This window comes from Xiphophorus hellerii, chromosome 14, assembly GCF_003331165.1.
Source record: "Xiphophorus hellerii strain 12219 chromosome 14, Xiphophorus_hellerii-4.1, whole genome shotgun sequence".
Classification (NCBI taxonomy): Eukaryota; Metazoa; Chordata; class Actinopteri; order Cyprinodontiformes; family Poeciliidae; genus Xiphophorus; species Xiphophorus hellerii.
Window position 1 is genome coordinate 4,777,896 of NC_045685.1, and position 16,662 is coordinate 4,794,557.

The following is a 16,662-nucleotide window of genomic DNA, read 5'->3' on the forward strand; positions in this document are numbered from 1 at the left end:
AGTAATCTGCCCGCCAAACCTGCAGAGGAGGCCCAGAAACACCGACAGCAGTATGAGGAGATGGTGGCCCAGGCCAAGAAGAGAGGTCAGTCAGCTCCACTCCTCACTGAACCACATCAGCTCGTCATATTTTTTTTTTTTCGTATTGTTAATTTCACTATCATGTCTTCTGTAGAGCTGAAGGAAGCTCAGAAAAGGAAGAAGCAGCTGGAGGATCGCTGTAAGCTGGAGGAGAGCATCGGCACGGCGGCCCAGATCTGGAACCAGGAGATCCTACCCAACTGGAGCACATTGTGAGTCATGTTCTTCTTCTCTTTAGTTTCAAAAAGTCACATTTACAGTATATGTGCTACAGTAAATGAAATAAATGCAAAATTATATGTTTGACTTGAGTAAAAATAATAATAAAGAAAAGATTAGTTTACATTCCAAAGCCTTTGGAATAACACTTTTTTTCTTCCATCTGTATCTGGGTTTTTGTAAAAACAGAAATGAAGCATATAAAACCAAATAGAAGAATTATTATAACAGCTCTAACATTATATGGATCTATAGATCAACATCACAGTAGACTGAATCAATGAATATTGGTTATTGTGGCAATTTTTTCTACATATTTTATTCATTCTAAACATTCTCAATTATTTCCGGCACATATTGATTGATTATTTTTTTCCCATTTATTCATCCATCCATTTTCTTCCGCTTATCCGGGGGTCGGCTCGTGGGAGTAGCAGCTTAAGAAGGGAAACATTTCTCACTGAAACATTCCTGGGTGACATTCCCAGCATACTTGTTCTTCAGAAATGATTCATGTGCCTATAGGATACTTTCTCTACTTAGTTGCTTTAGTTTAGACCAACTAAAATCTCTTCGTGGTCCTAAACATTGTTTTAATACCACATTAGCTGCTACAACCAAACGCACGCAGAACAGTAAAAGGAGTTGTGAAAATCTAAACAGGAAGTAGTAGCCAGATACATTGTGTTGGGGGATTACCTGCTATTTCCTGCTGTGGCAGTGGAGGCAGTAGCTGCTGCAGTTGGATATTATCGCCCCCATGTGGCACTGATCAGTAATGGGTTCTTTAAAAAGGGAGAGAAAAAAGTTCTAAACCAGCCTGAGTTTTTGTGTTTCCTGTCTGCAGGTGTACCTCCAGGCGAGTGAGAGACCTCTGGTGGCAAGGCATCCCTCCAAGTGTCAGGGGGAAAGTGTGGAGCCTGGCTGTGGGCAACGAGCTGAACATCACACATGGTACGTTATTATTATTACTATCCTTTTTTTGTTGTTGTTAATTTCAGTTTTAATTTCAATTTACAGAGTTCTAGTTCAGCTCACCAACCTGCTTCCTCTCACTGGTCGAGTTCATGAGAACATGAAGCAGACAAATAAATCTGAAATCTACAGGTTAAAGGTTAAAAAAGGCAGTGGTATCATTTTTCAAACACTAATCTGTGTACTTATTGGCTGAGTAATTTATTGATATACTTAATTGAAATCTAGGTGAGAAGAGTTAACTATATAGGAGAAGTTACATAATCCTGTTCCTATAGACCCTTTGGGAGTGAGGATGTTTACAAAACAGCCAAGTGAATTAAAGTTTCAGAATTTATCCTGTAAAACTAAATTAGAGGAAGCTAAGTTTGATAACTGTTTTCAAAGCTAGCTGATGCACTGTATGAAAAATGATCTGCGCTGTTGGTGCAAGTGTACTTACACAGATGGAAAAAATGTGCAGTTTGACGGCTCAAAATATAAAACCTCCTCTACACACTGCAGGAAACGACATGTTAGCTTCCAGGATCTCTGCTGTATAAATATGCAGGTAGTTATAAAAATCTCCATGTGTTCCTAGCACTTAAGCTTGAATATCATCACCTACCTAAAATAATACCCAAGTCATTTTTTACCAAAAGTGTTTTGTTGTTGTTGTTGTTTTTGTTTTTTTTAATCTAAATCACTTTTGGCCAAAAAAAATGACTTTGGTTATTATTTTAGGAAGTTGACTGTATGGATCCACAAACATGTTTTTGAAAAGAAATTCTTTGCACATAAAACATTTGTTCACATCAGTGCTTCTGTTTATCGCCATGTCGTTCTGAAAGAACAAGGTCAAAGGTTCCTCTGCAACTTTCGACAACATAACATTTCATCTCCAGCCCTGACCATAGCAGAGGCTCATTAGATGCATGAAAAAATCCAAAATATCTTTTTCCTTTATCACAATATTCAGCTGGTAGCTTTTATTCTAAACGCCTTTGTTGGGCCATTTATAGATACTTTCTGTAGGAATATAAATCTGCTGATGAGAGGCGACTGTTGAACATGATGGAGGTCTCTGGTGCTCCACTCATTAAATTCGGTACTTGGATCTGAACACTAGAGGGCAGCAACAAGTAGGACGAATGTGTTCTGAAATGTAAACACCTCTCTGTCCTCTCATCTTGTACTCTGCTCAACGTCTTTAACCTTTGCCCTCTCCTCTCTCATATCGATTGGTCCCTGCAGAGCTGTATAACATTTGTCTGGCCCGGGCGAAGGAGAAGTGGAGGAGCACAGCAGTTCCCACCACCGACACCGAAGGTAGAGGCCAAACGTAAAATGTGGATTTCTTTGTTTTTCATTTCTGATCCAAGTAAAACTCAACGGGGATTTCTTCAAGACGTTTTAGATTCTTCGGACCGCGAGTCGAGCCTGGAGCTCATCAAGCTGGACATCTCTAGAACTTTCCCCCAACTCTGCATCTTCCAGCAGGTGAGTGACAGGAAGCTGCATGAAGGTTGTGTCCAGAGTGTAGATGCAGTCATGCTGAACCTAATCAAACAGCTGAGCCATGTTGAAAGCTGTTTAAGGGGAATTCTTGGTTCTTTTGTCTTTACTGGTTCTCTGTTGATGTTCAGGGCGGGCCTTATTATGACGTGCTGCACAGCATTCTGGGAGCGTACACGTGCTACCGGCCAGACGTCGGCTATGTAAGTCCGTCCAAACACTTCCCTACTTCCTGTGGTGAGATTACATCTCATCTCTTTCATGTTGGTTGTTTACCATCCATATATATGTGGATGACGTTAAGAAAAATGACTAATGGATAGAAAAACTCTTTTATTGGCCAGGCCTTTATTCAGATAAACCTTTACATGTGTTTATTTGTCATTTAGTATTTGTTTTGTATTGATATTTATACTGTTGCTTCATATATTTGATTCTTTTTTGCCAGTGCTGTAGTGTTTCTCTGTTTGTATCTTCAGATTTTTTTTTTTGGAGTTCTTTTTGTCATATCACTGCAATGAAAATTTACCCAAAGGGACAATAATAGTCACACTAATACTTACAATCCACGTTTAAATCATCTCCATCTTTTTTATGACTAAACACACTGTTAGGGTAAATTTGATCTCGTTCTTACATAAAATGACTCACAAGTTTATTTAACTATGTATATACACTCATTAACTAGAACAATATACACAGAATATAATAATAATAATAATCATATTTTTATAGCACTTTTTTGGACACTGACGCTTCACAAGAGAAGAAAAAAAAAATATTAAAAAGAAAATCTAATATTTTGGTCCCTGATGAACTAGAAGAACAAGATTAATTTATTTCTCTTGACAAAATGATATCTGAAAAACGGCATGCTAAATTGTAACTATATATACAGGTACATACAGTATATATACATATATATATATAAAATATGTTCTTTTGTTTGTATTTCCTTTTAAATCCTGTAAAGCACTTTGTATTGCCTTGTTGCTGAAAAAGTGCTATATAAATAAAATTACCTTTATATCTTTAAAAAATAATATAAAGTAATAAAAAATATATATAAACTAAGTTACAGAGCAAGCAGGGAAGGAAGTTTCCTAGAATTGGCTCACATTTTAAACCGTTGAGCTGCTCTGTGATTCTGTAGGTTTTCTAATTATACAAACAAATATTTAATGCATTTCTGCCTCTCTGTGTTCGACACAGATCAGAGATCAGTCGGTGTTTGAGTTTCAGCCGGTCGGACAGATTTGTGTTTCAAATTGTCCAATTCTGTTTTTACAGCATCGGCACAAAGGATGAAGCCATTCCACTAAAAGTGCTTTGAAATGAAGTTGTCATTAAAACAAAATGTGACAAAATTATAACTCCCAATTACGTCACACTACTTAGTTAAATTGAGATATTTCATTATGAGTACAGTTACTGTTTTCAACCTTCTTGTCTGTAGCGGTCACAGTCGATCCGATACGGCTCTATAGGTGTCGTTTAAGGCTATTTTCCCTCCAGCCGTTTGCCCTCTTCTTCACCAGCTTTGGGGAAATACCCACTATGTCACAGTACAGTGGAACATTCTTAGAATATCGTAGCATTAGCATAATATTTTACCCTGCAATTTAACACCACAGAAACGCTGTAGGGAAATATTAAATGGACTTTCTGCCGTTGACCACAGGAATTCTTGTAGAGCGTAAAAAGGTAAATATAGCGCAGCACAAGCCTCCCACACAACACCAACACCCACGCTTTCTATCATTAAGCTGTTTCTATCATCAAGTAGATGTCATCTTCTCGAATCTGATTTTCACCTGAGTGGGCGCTGTGGAGAAGCTGAGTGGGTTACGAAAGGTGAGCAGTCGATATCAGCTATGACTCTGGAGTTTCAGCAGCGTACGAACAGTTCAAAACCAACAAAATACTCTGCTGGGGTGATTAATAAGAACTCTAATTGATCTGATGAGTTTAAAAAAAAAGTAATTTATCATCAGTAAAGAAATAAATTTTAATATTGAACAAAAACACATTCTAGCTCCGCAAGATGGGGAAAAAATGTCTGATTTAAAAAAAAAACAAACAAACATCAACACATGTCAAATCAATAAGTCTTTTTTATTCCTTTATAGTAAATTATGTTACAGGATGCCTTAAAGTCTTACATTTTTTTCTCAACAGATGTCAAATCAACTTTGATGTGTCAAGTTGTTTATTTTTATGAGTTTATATTACTGAGTGTGAATGCATCCTTAAAAGCTTTTAAATTCATGTATCTAAAATTAGGGCCTTAATATGTCTTATATTCATTTCAAAAATAAGATAATCACATGTCTTAAATTTTGTCTTCACAGGGTTATTTCATCATGTATATTCTGTATATTGCTTTTCTCTTTTTGGACTTTTCTGTCAGACATATTTGAGTCGCTCTCAGATGTCTTCTTTGCGCTCTGACTTCAGACGGTTGAGGCTACTGCTAAACTCACTGCTAACATATCCTTGCTGCCTACCTAGATAGGTTCTTTGTGTCAGAGTTCAAAATTTGTTGCCAGTTTGCTGGACGAAGTTCGCACATTTCTGTGGAGATATAGGTCTTAAATTTCATTCATAGTGGTCCTGAAAAGTCTTCATTTTGAGTTGGTGAAACCGGCAAAAACTATATAAAATATTTTACTTTAAAAGCTCAAAAATAGCAAAATTACTACTGTCAAACTTCAATGTAAGCTAAAATGATGTGGGCTCAGGACAGTAAACAAAATAAAATGAGAAACTTTGACACAACTAAAGCACTTTATTGTTCAAATGAGTTTATTTTTGAGCTTTGCTTTTTAGCGAATCAGTCAGTGAAATTAAGAAGTCGCAGCATCACGGAGCGCTCTTTGAAATATGTGAGCTGTGATGTCGGCTCTGCTGCTTTTCAACCGCAGCACCATGCTGCTGTTTATACACTTTTATAGAAATGACTGTGACTTCCTGCGCTGACCCCAACCCACCTCTGCACACACATCTGTGCACTCACCACTGCACATACAGTTTATGTGCATCAGCCTCAGCTTATGTGAATCTCCTCTGTTTTCAGTCTGATTAACAATAAATGCTCCTTGTATCGACGGACTGAAAGTTCAGGTGTTGAGTCACGGCCGTGCTCCGAGTCTCTGACACAAATCTCTCCGACTCGCCTCTGTAGCTGTCGGTGTTGCCCGTTTTTTCAACATTTCTTCTTACTGCCTCTGTCGTGCTCAGGTGCAGGGGATGTCGTTCATCGCCGCCGTGCTCATCCTCAACCTGGACACGGCCGACGCCTTCATAGCTTTCGCCAACCTGCTCAACAAGCCCTGTCAGATGGCCTTCTTCAGAGTCGACCACAGCCTTGTTAGTAACACACACACACACACACACACCCACACACACGCCAACACTCAGAAACCACATCATACATACATAAAAATCACACGTGGGGAGCCTCTTTACAAGCTTCATATTTGTTCTGACGGAATGTTTGGGTAGGAAATAGAATTAAAGGGTTTCTGAAAAACTACGCCGGGGACTTTACTCTAGAGATTTACCAATCAGATATTAATATCTGTATCTATCCTAATATTTTGGGGAAAAATCTATGTTGCGTATTGGTGACAATGTTCCTGAACCATAAGGTTGGATCTGAGCGACATAATGTTTTATAATTTATTTTCTATAATATTCAGAAATCCTTACTGCTCTGTCTGAACCATTTGAAAGGTTTGCTGCAGTTTATTTTTTACATTTGTGACCAATGTAGTCGATCTATTTTTGTTTTATCAGTTTCTTTATTTTTTACAATAGGTTGTGATACTCCTAATTGCATTGACTGAATAAATGAAAGTTGCTATTTTTACATGTGATCAAGCTTGTGAAGCTGTTGATGTATTTAAGTGTGCTGCTTTGGTGCTGAATTATCAGATAAATGAGTTATTCAGTACGTTTATGTCTGTGTTAAAAAAAATAAAATAAAAAGAGAGAGACTGTTTAAGTCAATTCAACTATTTCTCTGTATTGGATAAATTTCAGGTATCGGTTTTGGAAGTCAATAAAGTCGATTGGTGCATCAATACTCTGTCCTATGCAATGACTGTTAAATGTTGGTATCTTGGTAACAGTTTGGTTTGTTTCCATGGTTTCCCCTCTCTCCCGTTTCCAGATGTTGACGTACTTTGCAGCGTTTGAAGTGTTCTTTGAAGAAAATCTACCAAAGCTCTTTGCACATTTCAAGAAAAACAGCTTGACTCCTGATATTTATTTAATTGACTGGTGAGTTTGTCACTTTTACACATTTCTACTGCTTTTTTTTTCTTTTTTACATTTTTTATAATTGACCTACTCTGAACTTGACTAGGGGCTTTAGATAGTTTTGGCCCAAGTCTTAAAGTTGCCCCGTCAGTCGGCATGTGGAGCTGCTAATGTGTTCACCTGCATGCAGTGAACTTTGCGCTCCATGTTGCTGTAGGGGAACTTCATGCTGCCTGCGGGTCACACTCAGAACCTCAATTGGGTTTCTGAGAAAACAGGATGGGCTCAGTTTGTACATCAGTCTGTGTTAGTGGTCTGCAACTTCCACTGGAGGAAATTCTGTTCACTCTCACTTGCTGCTCAAATAACACCTCCCCTTAGAGGGCACAGTTTTAACCACGCTTAAATGTGCATCCCCTTTTTATAATAAAGTAAAATAACGTTGGCCGATAATGTCATATGTCATTTTATTCCATCTCTCTCCTAGAGAGGTGGAATAAACAGTTCTTATCACACTGTTTGTTTAATGAGGTATTTAACACAAGTATGAAACACTGAGGTGTCAAACCACAAACTCAGAATTTTCATCCGTGGCTTTGCTTGTGTTGAGCATAGAATTGCACAAATTGGAGTTACGAAAACAAATTCACTTAATGGCAACGCCGGCTTTCAAAGAACTCACATTTTTACAATAAAAAGGTTTTAAGCCAGGATGAGTTGTATTTTTATTTTTCTTTATATATATTTTTTTTTAGCAGTGTTGAAATTTGGGCATTTTGCAAAACTGCGAAAGAAACATTTTATTCCTCCCTGTTTGTGTACAGCAACTTGTCTATGACCACGTTTATTACCGTGTGACTTTTTTTTAATTACATTTTTGTTTCATGGAAACACTGCTATTGCAAAATTGTTTTCTGTTTTCAACATTAACAGAGTATTGAAAGTTTTGCTCACATTTTTAATGGAAGTGCTGCTGGGCAGGTGCTTAATGAGGAAAACATGTTGCAAGTTACAAGTCGACAGTTTCAGACACGACTGCTAACACCTGCTGATGACGTCTGTCGTAGATAAATGGATCTTTGCAATTTGGTAACAGGTTCAACCAGGTCAACAATCGATCAAAACAAACCTTGCACCCCGGAAAAATGGCTCCTATTGTTTGTTTTCTTTAATCGGCGATGGTTAGGGGAGTCAGATGTGTTCAGACTCCCAAACTAGTGCAGGAAAAAAAACGTGTCCCAAGCTGTCTCGAATGAGTTCACATCATGATTTTTAGCACCATGCAAGTTCTTTCTGATCACTCAGAACAGACGGTGATTCCTGGTCTAAAAGTTTACAGTTAATTCTGACGGTCGTGTACTGACATCATGAATGTAAATGAATTGATTACCCCTAAATAAACTATTGGCTGCCTCTGTTGTCTCTCACAGAGAGATGCAGTTTTTATTTTGACTGCCACTTACAGTCTTCCTCCACTTTTTTTTCTTTTTCCTTTCCTCCCAGGATCTTCACACTGTATAGTAAGTCTTTGCCACTGGACCTGGCGTGCCGGGTGTGGGACGTGTTCTGCAGGGACGGCGAGGAGTTCCTGTTCCGCACGGCGCTGGGCGTGCTGCGCCTCTACCAGGACGTCCTGACCTCCATGGACTTCATCCACATGGCTCAGTTCCTCACCCGCCTGCCTGACCTCATCCCCCCTGAGCAGCTCTTCCAGCACATCGCAGCCGTTCACATGACCAGCCGCAACAGGAAGTGGGCTCAGGTACTGGTTCGTCCACCGGGTCTGTTTCACAGTGCATTGCAAAAGGATTCACTCTCCTTAGACTTTTTTTTTTTTTTTTTACAACATTAAACGTATGTGATACACCAACACAACGTACCACATGACTGTGAAGTGCAAGGAAAATTAAATACAAATCTGAAAAGTGTGGCTAATCTAGTAGTTCTACTACCACTTACAGGTTCATGTCTGTCAGCAGTGAAGATGATGTGAATAAAGATTTTGCTCATTCTTCTGCCCAAACTAGCTCAGGCTGGATGGGGGTCATCTATGAACACCCATCCCATTTAATTTTGATCTGGACTTTGACTGGGCCGTTTTGGGACTGGAATATGCCTTAAACTATACCATTCCACTGGAGCTCTATGTTCAAGGTCGTTATCCTGCTAGAATGTGAAGCTCTGTTTATGCAGTGATGTGAAAATCTGGGCTGATATCAATATCCGATACTAATACTGCTGTTAGGGATTGTAACCAATATTTACCGATATATGTATTATATTTTCCCCAATGTTTCAGCATGATGAAAAGTACTATCTCACTGACTACGCTTCCTCGATGCGTCAGTAAACCCACAAATCTTTGCAAATCGCCCCCGACCCCCGATATACTTGTCTGACTGCTGGCCGATACTGATATTGATGCCAATATATCGTGCATCATTAATTCTATTGTTTGCTGCACTCTCTACTTTTCACACATTTATACATTTCAGATTTTAAAGTGTTCAGTCAGAGGCTTCTTCAGAGCCGCTGTAACACAGACTGTTGCAGGAGACCCTTACTTGAGACCTCAGTTTCCCTTGAGGGTTGAAGTGTTCTTGAACTGAATGCTCTCTAATTCATGCGCCTGTCTGTTTTACTCCTTTGACTATTTTTTTAGCATTTTAGAGACACAATTAGAAAAGTGTGAGGTGTGTGAACGCGTCTGGTCTTGTATTTTCTGCTTTATTTTATTTTTTCATGCCACCTGTGAGAAGCGAGAGAGTATAAACCCGCCTCTGCCGCCTTCCATCCTCGCAGGTCCTGCAGACGCTGACGGAGCAGAAGAGATCTGGAGCGAGGCTGTCCGGAGCCGAGGCGCTGAGCTGAGGTCAGAGGGAAGGTCACACACTAATCCACTCAGATCCCCTCCAGCTTTCAGGGCATCCTGCACCTGAAAGCAGAGACACCCTCCCCTCTCCCGCCTCCCATCAGCTTGTGGGGGGAGTGAACTACTGTAGCTGCTGAGACGGGGCTCTCCTTCGTGTCGCCGCTCAGACCCTAAACCAGCATCCACCAGGAGGGTCTGCCGGTCAGGGAGCTCCGGGAGGTGAAAGGAATACGAGGCCTTATTTTCCTGTTTTACTCCCCAACACCCACCACGAAGCCCAGCAGTGAACTGGAAACTGTAGCTGGGAAACGGTGAAGATTGTATCGCACTCCCACTGTCATCAACACCAGGCTGACTCAGATCTCCTCAGGCGGAGGGAGGAAACCGCTGAAGTTACTCCACCAGTCCCTCCACCCGGCGCCGGGTCCTCTGCTGTCGGCTACCTGAACCACGTTCCACTCATCTTGTCTCTTTCTTCCTCTGGTTACCGTGACAAGAATCACAAACCTCCCCCCTTTTTTTTTTCCTGGATGTGTACCAGTCAGGGAACATCACTCTCATTTTTAATTTCCACCTTTTTCTTTCAAAATGACTATGCTAGCTTAAAATGTGGCCAGTGGATTCTGTTTGCACAGTTCTCATTCCCTCATGGTGTGTTTGCGTGTGTTTTTATTTAATTAGTCAGGCTTGTTTTCTGAATCATTCCATTCTGTCGCGTTAAAATCCACAAACCTGCAACTCGATCACATGCTTGACTCTGCAGCTTCTATCCAACATGTAAGCAATGAAAACTCTTCATTGAGGTTGAATAAGCTGCCTGGGAAATAATTTTTATTTTCCCAGGTGCATCAATGAAACTGGGTTAACTTTAAAAAAAAAAAAAAAAAAAAGTGGAAAACTTGGTCTAGACACTGCAGATGTTGATTTCTTTTTCTTGCTTTTAATGTGTTTGTGGTACATTTCAGCTTTGTAGTGTCCTGGTGTGCAAAGTCATTTTGTGGGGTTATTTAATATTTATCGAAAATGTGACAAGGCATAAAATTGAAATGAAGGATGCGGGGAAGTTCCTCCTCAGCTAGTGAGAGGTGTGTGAACATGTTGCATCAGACAAACCGACACGTGTAACTGTGCTTTACTGTCGAGTCGGGACCGGTTTACTTGATTTACTAAGAAACATTTTATCGTTTTTTTGTCTTTGTTAAAATTTGTCCAGATGATAGCTGTGATAGTAAAATGAACTCCGGATTCTCAAGCAAGATCTGCAGTTTAGAATGTGCAAGTTCTGAAGTTCTGCCTCGCTGATACTGTAAATCCAAGAAGGAGCCGTCAGGGGCTGATGGAGACAGTTTAAGAGCTTTAATATAAAGTGTGATTCATGTCTGAAGCTGCAACATGTCATTGATTTTTAAACATGAATACATGAATTAATGAAGTTTCCCAACAACCTATTTTTCTTATACTTTCCTTTAGCACTTTCTTCCATGAGGCAGCCATATTGGATCTTGAAGTTGCAGCTGGGGAGGCTCCTCCCACTTTTGGAACAGGCTCCAATATATTTTGAAGAACACATGTAGACATAGGCTACTGTAAGCTTCTTACAGTATGTGAGTAAAAACGAGAAATGTTAAGATTCAATAATTATTCCTGCTGTAAAATAACATGACAGATTATTGCAGTCAGGGCCGGATTTAGAAGTACAAGGGCCCCGAGCCAGGGATTCGAGCCAGGTTTGGTGCCATAGCAAAAAAAAATTGAACTCATGCAAATTACAGAGCATAATAGGTCCTGTTATATGTCTGTAGATGACTCCATTTTGGTCCCAAAATGATTTATTTCAAATATTCAAGAAGTTTAAATTAATAGGAAAAAAACACACTACATGCAAAATTAGTCCACGACTTTAATATGAGATATAATGTTTGTGAAAGATGCAACGTACCCACAAAAAAGTGTTGTTTTTTGTTGTTGTTTTGTTGTTTGTTTTGTGCGCCCACACAACTCAGAGCCCTGGGCTACTGCCCATGTCGGCGCTTTCTAAAGTCTGGCTCGGATTGCAGTTACAATTTGTCTTTAAAAGTGAGGGAAAGTTGTAGCTAACTTCTTCCAGCTCTTAACTGGAACTTTATTAAATTAGACTCTCTTTTTTTTTTTTTTTTTTTTTAAAGTGTGAATTAAGAAGCTGTGAATTCTTGACTTGATACCAGAAACTTCCCCCCACCTAAACACACACTACACGGCTGCTCCTGGTTTAAACTCTGCTGCTCCAAAGCGCAGCAGGTTGCATTCAAAGTACGACTGGCTGCAAATGTTGGGGATCGGATGTTGGCTCTGCTTCAGTCAGACTTCTGTGGCCTTCACAGTGGATTCACACGGTGGTAAACGTGTCATCCCATCATAACCAGGCGACGCCTGCATTGACATTGCTGTCATCTGTAACGTTAAAGTAACAGCTTAAGGATCCACATAAAACAACTAAACATGTATTTCTTGAAACTTTTCTCGATTTTTAAAAAAACAAATTTTAAGCCCCATTTTTAATCTGATCAGATTAAAAGGTTGAAAGCATAGAAATCTGATTGGATCTGAAGGTCAACTGTGGATAAAATTAGTGTGTCCTCTTGCTTGTTTTGCTGCTGATTTTTTATTATTATTATTATTATTTTTTATGAGAGGCTACTTTCGTTTTCTGTGAAAATCTCCTCTCCCTGGGACCACGCTCTCTAAGTACACCGAAGTCTTGAGATGACTTGAAACCAAAAATCGGTTCTGACTTGTCGGATTCTTCTCACACACGTTTCGACTGTCTCTAGACGGTTTTCTGTTTCTTTTCTGCTTTCACATCATCATCTTTCTGCACCTCACCACCCCTCCACCCAACATTCAACTCCTCCACTGTGTGGTTTTTTTTTTTTTTTTCTAAAAGCCACACAGGACTGCAATAAAGCTTTTTGCACAAACATGTCAGCCTTTGCATTGAGTTGTGCCTCGCATCATCACTTCATGTCATCGGTCACGGTTAAACGGGTTTCCGTCTTTTTGTTTTCGTGTCGTTCGCACTGTCGTTGCCGACCTTTTCTCCGTAATGTGTGCTTGGTGGTGAGAAGGTAATTGCACAAAGATGTTGGTTCCCAACATGTTACATTAAAGGTGAAACCTGGTGTTATCTATCAACACTACCTGTCCTTTCTTTAATCCACAGCACTTAAAACACACACACAAAAAAAAATACTCAATCAGAAGTGTTATTTTCCTTGGCTCAGTAATCAGGTTGATTTGTTGGTTTTATTTTATATCGTCACCTTTGGGTTTTTTTCTCGAGACCCGTGTGCTGTTGAGGACTGAGGGTCGTCATGCAACTGTATCTCACTTGAAAATGTACATAAATGATGGTTTTATCATAATAAAAAGCTCTACATACCCTCCTGTTTTTTGAGTCTTTGTTAAATCTACAGATGCGTGTAAAAAAAAACTTTTGGTATTTATTGTCGCTTTGGTTACAATAAAGATCAGCCTGTGGTTCTGCTGAAATATAATGGAAGCCCAAGTTGATCATCCGCATTGTTGGGTTGGTGATTCTCATCTTCCTCTTCCTCTGTAGAGAATCTTTGACAGTACGCCAAAGATTTTCTACAGGATTCAGGTCATGAGAGTTTCTGACCAATCAAGAACAGTATCGCCGCGGCCACTGAACCAGCTTTTAGTACCTTCGACAGTGTGGGCTGGGTACCAAGTCCTAGCTAGAAAATGAACTCAGCATCTCTATATAGCTTGTCAACAGAAGGAACCAAAAGTTGCTCTAAAATGTCCTTGTAGATGGTAGACTGCTCCCCCAAACCTTCACCGACTGTAGAAACTTTTCTCTCAACTCCAACCCACCAGGATTCTGTGTAACCATCCTTTTTCTAAAAACTCTGGGACATTGGTTTCCAAATGGGATCCTTTATGTTTTCATCTGGAAAGAGGACTGGATCACTAAGTGATCACCAAGTTGGGCTCAACTTAAGCAAGTTGTTTAATAAAAATGTCCTTGTCATCAAAATTGCAAGCGTTGCCTAAAAACAAGACAAACCTGGACGATGACTAGGTTTACCAACGTTTGCCTAGTCAGTCACCTTTTCCTAAAGCAGTCACTAGAACTAGAACGAAGGATGAGTGGAATTTACCGAGAAAGAAAAACCCGACTCTCATCTCATTCTTTAACTTGCTTTGAGGATGTTGCAGTTTTTTTCTTGGTATTTCACGTTGATATTCCGACAAATTTTAGAGATGTTTCCAGAATGGTTACAAACGAGATGCACAATCTCATTTTCAAGAGCAACAAGCGTCACCATTCACATCCCAACGATGGCGTATCCTACTTTCAAAGGCATCAAAGTATAAAGTAAAAAAAAAAAAAATCGAGTGAAAGTCAATTGATCTGTCAATTTAGACTCTCATTGAAAGGCATTCCACAGTGAGGGGGCGGCGTATTTAAATTCTCTCTTACTAATATCAGTTCAGTTGTTTTTCTCTCTGACGCAGATACGATGCTTGCCCTGCATAGGATTCATCTATACGTAGATGAATCCTACATATGATGTATAATAAGTATATATACGTGTAATCCTCCGTATAAAACATCTCTTGATGCACCAACCTCGGTCCATGAAGGGATTCTGCTTGACAACCTGTTGCCGGTGCACCTTTTCTTACCACAACCCAACAAATACAGCTTTCACTATAATGCTCCACTTGCGATATATAGAAAATATAAATCAAGACTCAAAATCTGAACGACTGGATCACGATTGTAAACTGAATAATTAAGGTCATTTCCCTCAGTGATGTGAAAAAAAGCTTTGTTTTCCTCATATATGGAAGTAATTCCTCCGTAGACGAACCTCTCAGAAATTTCTCTTCTGCTTGAATCCAAACTGGGTCATGTTGTCTCATTTCAAGATCAAGGCAACCACAGACAGAGACAACCATGTGTGGTGAGGACGTCCGATACAGACTGGAGGGAGATCAACCTTTGTCTTTAGAGGTTCGCCACAGCAAATGAGATCATATGCAAATGGAAGGAAATCTGCAAGCACCAATATAATCTGTGACTGTTTGGTCAAGACTCGAAATCGTCAACAATGCTGGGATGAATTATTGTTCAGCAGTGGCTTTGGTTTTGGCCATCAAGAACGTTTAATAAGTGCATTCTGGGAGTCCGAGTATTTATCGGTTTCTGTATGCAGTACACTCCTTGTTTTTCAGTCGTGTTGGGCCCAGCTGTAATGTAGAAATATAGTTTTTACAAGTAAAACTTTGTTGAAATTCGTTGCCTCTGTGTACAAAGTAGGACAGTGAAGTTGATTCAGATTGAGTTCATTTTTTGTTGTGAAATAGTTCTGAGCAAAATTGGTTCTCGAAAAAAAAACCTGATCAGGAATCGGCTCGAGACGTTCGGGTGGGTTTTCAAACCAGAAGCACCAAGAATAGGAAAGTCAATGGAAACGTGCAGCAAACGCAACATCTGAATCTCGATGTCGTCTTCGTATCGTTTCTCTTATTGCTTAGTGAGAACCAGTGTTGTGCTCCGTCATCGTCTCGCTCGACGGATGCAGAGTTGGTCAAACCACGGCTGCTTTCCCTCTGTACTGCACCATCGATTCTAACTGAGTGGAAAGTTTCACATGCAGTCTCTTCATAACCACACACCCTCCCACCTTAACCCCACTGACACCTTGTCACTCCTCCCATCCATTTTGAACCTTGTTTTCCCCAGACGTGCCGTAAGTCTTCATCATCATCACCTCCGGAGGAACATCTGGTCATCATGAAGGCCCAACACGTCTTCCTGCTCTGTGTCCTGGGAGCCGCTCTGCTGTCCACGGTCCTCTGCAGCAGTAAGGCTCCAGCCGGACCACAGCTGCTTCTTCAGGCTCTCAGACGATTCGTTTACTGTGATCTTCTTGTCCTCAGATGGAATTGGACCCGACGACTGCTGCTTCAAATTCTATCGACGGCAGATGAAAAAAACGGCCATCCGCTCGTACTACTTCACCGATTACCGCTGTCCCAAGGCTGCAGTCATGTGAGTAACTCAAACTCCAAACTGGGTTCATGTCGGTCAAGTTTTGAACGAGTCCTAAGAAGACAAATGGGTAGGGAGGGATTTTCTCTCAGGGAAATGATCAGAAGAATAATGTCAATAATGCTTAAAGTAGACATGTTTCATATCGACATTACCCTTGGCCTTGTACAAGGAAGTGTTGACGGTATCTTTATTTTCAAATCTCCTTCCTTTTTGTGTAGTTTGGTCACAGAGCAGAATCGTCGCCACATCTGCGTGGACGCAAGTCTCCTGTGGGTTGAAAACATGATGAGGCATCTGGATGAAAAGGACTTGAAGTGAACCTCTTGCTCATCCTTTCACCTTTCTCTGCTTTGTTTCGCCCCCCATAAAAGCTGGAGAACGTTTGCGGCGTTCTGACGACTCAGCGTGTTATTCTGACGGACCCTTTCAGAGCTTTTTGCTTCCAAGCGGAGTCATTCATCTGACCTTGTTTCAGTGGTTTCATTATCTTGACGGGTTAACCTCACTGGAAACCGGTTTTGATCTGATCTTGTTTTCTGGTGTTTTCTAAACTGATCTGCTGTACCTGTTGGTTGCATCTCAAATAAAAATAAAAACATGTACTCATCTGCTCTAGCGGTGTATTTCTACATTGCTCAGGCTTATAATAACTTCTTTGGTAAGACGAGATGAAAGGATTAGAAAATCAGAT

At 40.2% G+C, this 16,662-nt stretch overlaps 2 protein-coding genes across 7 annotated transcripts in view; both read left to right on the top strand.

The window, feature by feature from the left end:
- Nucleotides 1-13,324, top strand: part of tbc1d14 (TBC1 domain family, member 14) — a 38,207-nt gene extending 24,883 nt beyond the window's left edge. For 5 of the 6 annotated variants that reach the window (XM_032583305.1, XM_032583303.1, XM_032583304.1 and 2 more), the window contains 10 exons: nt 3-85; nt 176-293; nt 1,148-1,254; nt 2,509-2,583; nt 2,663-2,754; nt 2,901-2,972; nt 6,010-6,138; nt 6,944-7,053; nt 8,536-8,794; nt 9,835-13,324. In XM_032583305.1, coding sequence (XP_032439196.1) covers nt 3-85; nt 176-293; nt 1,148-1,254; nt 2,509-2,583; nt 2,663-2,754; nt 2,901-2,972; nt 6,010-6,138; nt 6,944-7,053; nt 8,536-8,794; nt 9,835-9,903 — 1,114 coding nt within the window. In that variant the 3' untranslated portion in view covers nt 9,904-13,324. The remainder of the gene's footprint in view (nt 1-2; nt 86-175; nt 294-1,147; nt 1,255-2,508; nt 2,584-2,662; nt 2,755-2,900; nt 2,973-6,009; nt 6,139-6,943; nt 7,054-8,535; nt 8,795-9,834) is intronic. The other variant, XM_032583306.1, reaches the window with a different exon arrangement.
- Nucleotides 13,325-15,574: 2,250 nt separating this feature from the next.
- On the top strand, nt 15,575-16,584 carry LOC116732814 (eotaxin-like). The gene is made up of 3 exons (XM_032583310.1): nt 15,575-15,780; nt 15,857-15,968; nt 16,190-16,584. Exons 1-3 carry the CDS (start codon nt 15,711-15,713, stop codon nt 16,287-16,289), a joined length of 282 nt encoding a protein of 93 aa, XP_032439201.1. The 5' UTR covers nt 15,575-15,710; the 3' UTR covers nt 16,290-16,584.
- The last annotated feature ends 78 nt before the right edge of the window (nt 16,585-16,662 follow it).